The 3646-nt window shown below is 42.3% G+C and overlaps 1 protein-coding gene across 1 annotated transcript; it reads right to left on the bottom strand.

The window, feature by feature from the left end:
* Positions 1-563: 563 nt before the first annotated feature.
* Positions 564-1070, bottom strand: LOC138283562 (salivary glue protein Sgs-3-like). The gene has a single exon (XM_069221502.1). The coding sequence runs from the start codon at positions 1068-1070 to the stop codon at positions 564-566; it is 507 nt and encodes a 168-aa protein (XP_069077603.1).
* Positions 1071-3646: the final 2576 nt, after the last annotated feature.

Genomic DNA, 3646 nt, shown 5'->3' with positions numbered 1-3646 from the left:
CAAAAGGAAATAGAAGTCAGCCCGCAGTGAAACGTATGGGCAAAAGTGCATTTATCCATGTAATTGGCAAAAGTGCAGTTATCCATGTAACCGGAAAAAGTGCAAATATCTGTGTAACAGGGTCGATATCATGCAAGGAGCTCGACTACTGCCCAGTGAAATTGCGCTACCTACGAAATAAAGAGAAAAAGTTGCCCGAAACCATACAGAAAACATGGAGCCTCGAATGTTTTCAGTAGTTGGCCGGTGTGCTCGAGGTGGGCTAAACACCAGAAAAGGCATGACATATGCATGTCTTTCACTAATTAAATCAAGAAAAATGTAAAAGGCAAGCCCACGAACAAACCAATATTTATAAAGCAAGGTGTACTTTTTTAAGGTGTAGGTTAGCATAGGGTCAGTACACTTATGCACAAATCTGTTTTACTCAATGTAGTGGTAATCTCAGAAGTGGTAATCTCAACAGTGGTAATCCCTGCACTGGTAATCTCATCAGTAGTAATCACAGTAGTGGTAATCTCAGTGGTAGTAATCAAAGCAGTGGTAATCCTTGCAGTGGTAATCTAAGAGGTAGTAATCCCAGTGGAGGTAATCTCTGCAATGGTAATACCTGCAGTGCTAATTTCATAGGCGGTAATCTCAGCAGAGGTAATCTCTGCAATAGTAATCTTGGAGGTAGTAATCACCCCAGTGGTAACCTCAGAAGGTGTAACCCCTGCAGGGGTAATCTCAGAGGTGGCAATCACAGTAGTGGTAATATCATCAGTGGTAATCTCTGCAGTGGTAATCATAGTAGTGGGGAGCTGAGCAGTGGTAATCCCTGCAGTGGTAATCTCAGAGGTAGTAATCACAGTAGTGGCAATATCAACACTGGTAATCTCAGTGGTAGTAATCACAGCAGTGGTAATTTTAGCAGTGGTAATCTCAGAGTTAGTAATATCAGTAGTGATAATTTCTGCATTGATAATCCTTGCAGGGATAATTTCAACTGTGGTAATCTCTGCAGACGTAATTCCTGCACTGGTAATCTCAGAGGTAGGACTCACAGTAGTGGTAACCTCAGCAGTCATTACCCCTGCATAGGTAATCTCAGAAGTAACAATCACAGTAGTAGTAATAACATTAGTGGTAATCTCAGAGTTAGTAATCACAATAGTAGTAATCTCTGGAGTGGTAATCCATACAGGGGTAATCTCAGAGGTAGTAATCATAGTAGTGGTAATGTCAGCAGTGGTAATCCCTACAGTGATACTCTCAGAGGTAGTGATCACAGAAGTGATAATTCAGCAGTGTGTGGTAATCCCTGCAGTGGTAATCTCAGAGGTAGTAATCATAGTAGTGGTAATGTCAGCAGTGGTAATCCCTACAGTGATACTCTCAGAGGTAGTGATCACAGAAGTGATAATTCAGCAGTGTGTGGTAATCCCTGCAGTGGTAATCTCAGAGGTAGTAATGACAGTAGAGGTAATCTCAGCAGTGGTACTCCCTGCAAGGGTAATGTCAGAAGTAGTAATCACACCAGTGTTAATCCCTGCAGTGGCACACTCAGAGCTAGTAATCACAATAGTGGTAATCTCAGCAGAGGTAATCCCTGCAGTGATCATTTCAATGGTGGTAATCTCAGAAGAGGTAGTCAGTGTATTGGTGATCTCAGAGATTGTAATCACAGTAGTGGTAACCTCAGCAGACGTAACTCCTGCAGGGGTAATCTCAGAAGCAGTAACCACAGTAGTGGTAATGCCAGCAATGGTAATCCCAGCAGTGGTAATCTCAGAGGTAGTAATCCCAGTAGAGGTAATCTCAGCAGTGGTAATCCCTGCAGTGATAATTTCAATGGTGGTAATCTCAGCAGAGGGAATCACTGTACTGGTAATCTCAGAAGTAGTAATCAAAGTAGTAGTAATTTCAGCAGTGGTAATCTCATAGTTAGTAATCACAGTGGTGGTAATGTGAGCAGTTGTGACCTCAAAGGTAATAATCGCAGTAGTGGTAATCTCACTGGTAGTACTCACAGCAGTGGAAATCTTGGCACTGGTAATCTTGACAGTGGTAATCTCAGAGGTAGTAATCCCAGTAGTGGTAATCTCATCAGAGGTAATCCCTGCACTGTTAATCTCGGAGGCAGTAATCATAGTTGAGGTAATCTCAGCAGTGGTATTCCCTGCAGGGGTAATGTCAGAAGTAGTAATCAAAGCAGTGGTAATACCTGCATTGGTTCTCTCAGAGGTAGTAATCACAATATTGATAATTCTGCTGTTGTTACCCCTGCAGGGGTAATTTCAGAGGTAGTAATCACACTAGTGGTACTGTCAACAGAGGTAATCCCTGCAGTGATACTCTCAGAGGCAGTAATCACAGAAGTGATTATTCAGCAGTGGTAATCCCTGCAGTGGTAATCTCAATGGTAGTAATCACAGTAGAGGTAATCTCAGCAGTGGTAATCCCTGCAGGGATAATGCCAGAGGTAGTAATCACAGCATTGGTAATCCCTGCAGAGGTACTCTCTGAGGTAGTAATCACAATAGTGGTAAATCAGCAGGGATAATCCCAGCAGTGGTACTCTTCGCTGTGATAATTACAATATTGGTAATCCCCACAGTGGTAATCTCAGAGACACTAATCACAGTACTGGTAATCTCAGCAGTGGTAATCCCTGCAGTGGTAATTTCAAAGGTGGTAATCTAAACAGAGGTATTATTTGCACTGATAATCTCAGAGGTAGTAATCACAGTATGGTAATCTGAGGAGCTGTAATCTGAGAAGTGGTAATCCCTGCAGTGGTCATCTCAAAGGTAGTAATCCAGTAGTGGTAATCCGTACAGTGATATTTTCAACAGTGGTGATCCCTGATGAAGTAATCCCTGCACTTGTAATCTTGGAGATTGTAATCACAGTAGTGTAACCTCAGCAGTTGGAACCCCTGTAGGGGTAATCCCAGAGGTAGTAATCACTTTAGTGATGGTATCAGAAGTGGTAATCTAGGAGGCAGCATTCACAGTAGTGGTAATATCACTAGTAGTAATCTCAGTGGTAGCAATCCCTGCAGTGGTAATCTCAGAGGTAGTAATCCCAGTAGTGGTGATTTTAGTCATGGTAATCCCTGCAGTGATAATTGCAACTGTGCTAATTTCAGCAGAGGTAATCCATGCGCTGGTAATCTCAGAGGTAGTAATCACAGTATTGATAACCTCAGAAGTGGTAACCCATGCAGAGGTTATCTCAGAGGAATTAATCGCAGTAGTGGTAATCTCAGCAGTGGTAATCCCTACAGTGGTAATCTCAGAGGTTTAATCACCATAGTGGTAATTCAGCAGTGGTTATCCTGCATAAGTAATCCCTGCAGTGGTAATCTCAGAGGTAGTAATCACAGTAGAGATAATCTCAGCAGTGGTAATCTCTGCATGTGTAATGTAAGAGGTAATAAAAACAGCAGTGGTAATCGCTACAGTGGTACTCTCAGAGGCAGTAATCACAATAGTGGTATTTCAGCAGTGGTAATCCTGCATAAGTAATCCCTGCAATGGTAATCTCGGAGGTAGTAATCACAGTATTGATAACCTCAGAAGTTTTAACCCCTGAAGAGGTTATCTCAGAGACACTAATCACAGTACTGGTAATATCAACAGTGGTAATCCCTGCAGTGGTA

This window comes from Pleurodeles waltl, chromosome 3_1 (genome assembly GCF_031143425.1).
Source record: "Pleurodeles waltl isolate 20211129_DDA chromosome 3_1, aPleWal1.hap1.20221129, whole genome shotgun sequence".
Lineage (NCBI taxonomy): Eukaryota > Metazoa > Chordata > Amphibia > Caudata > Salamandridae > Pleurodeles > Pleurodeles waltl.
The sequence above is the reverse complement of the archived record's forward strand: the minus strand, read 5'-3'. Positions and strand labels throughout refer to the sequence as shown.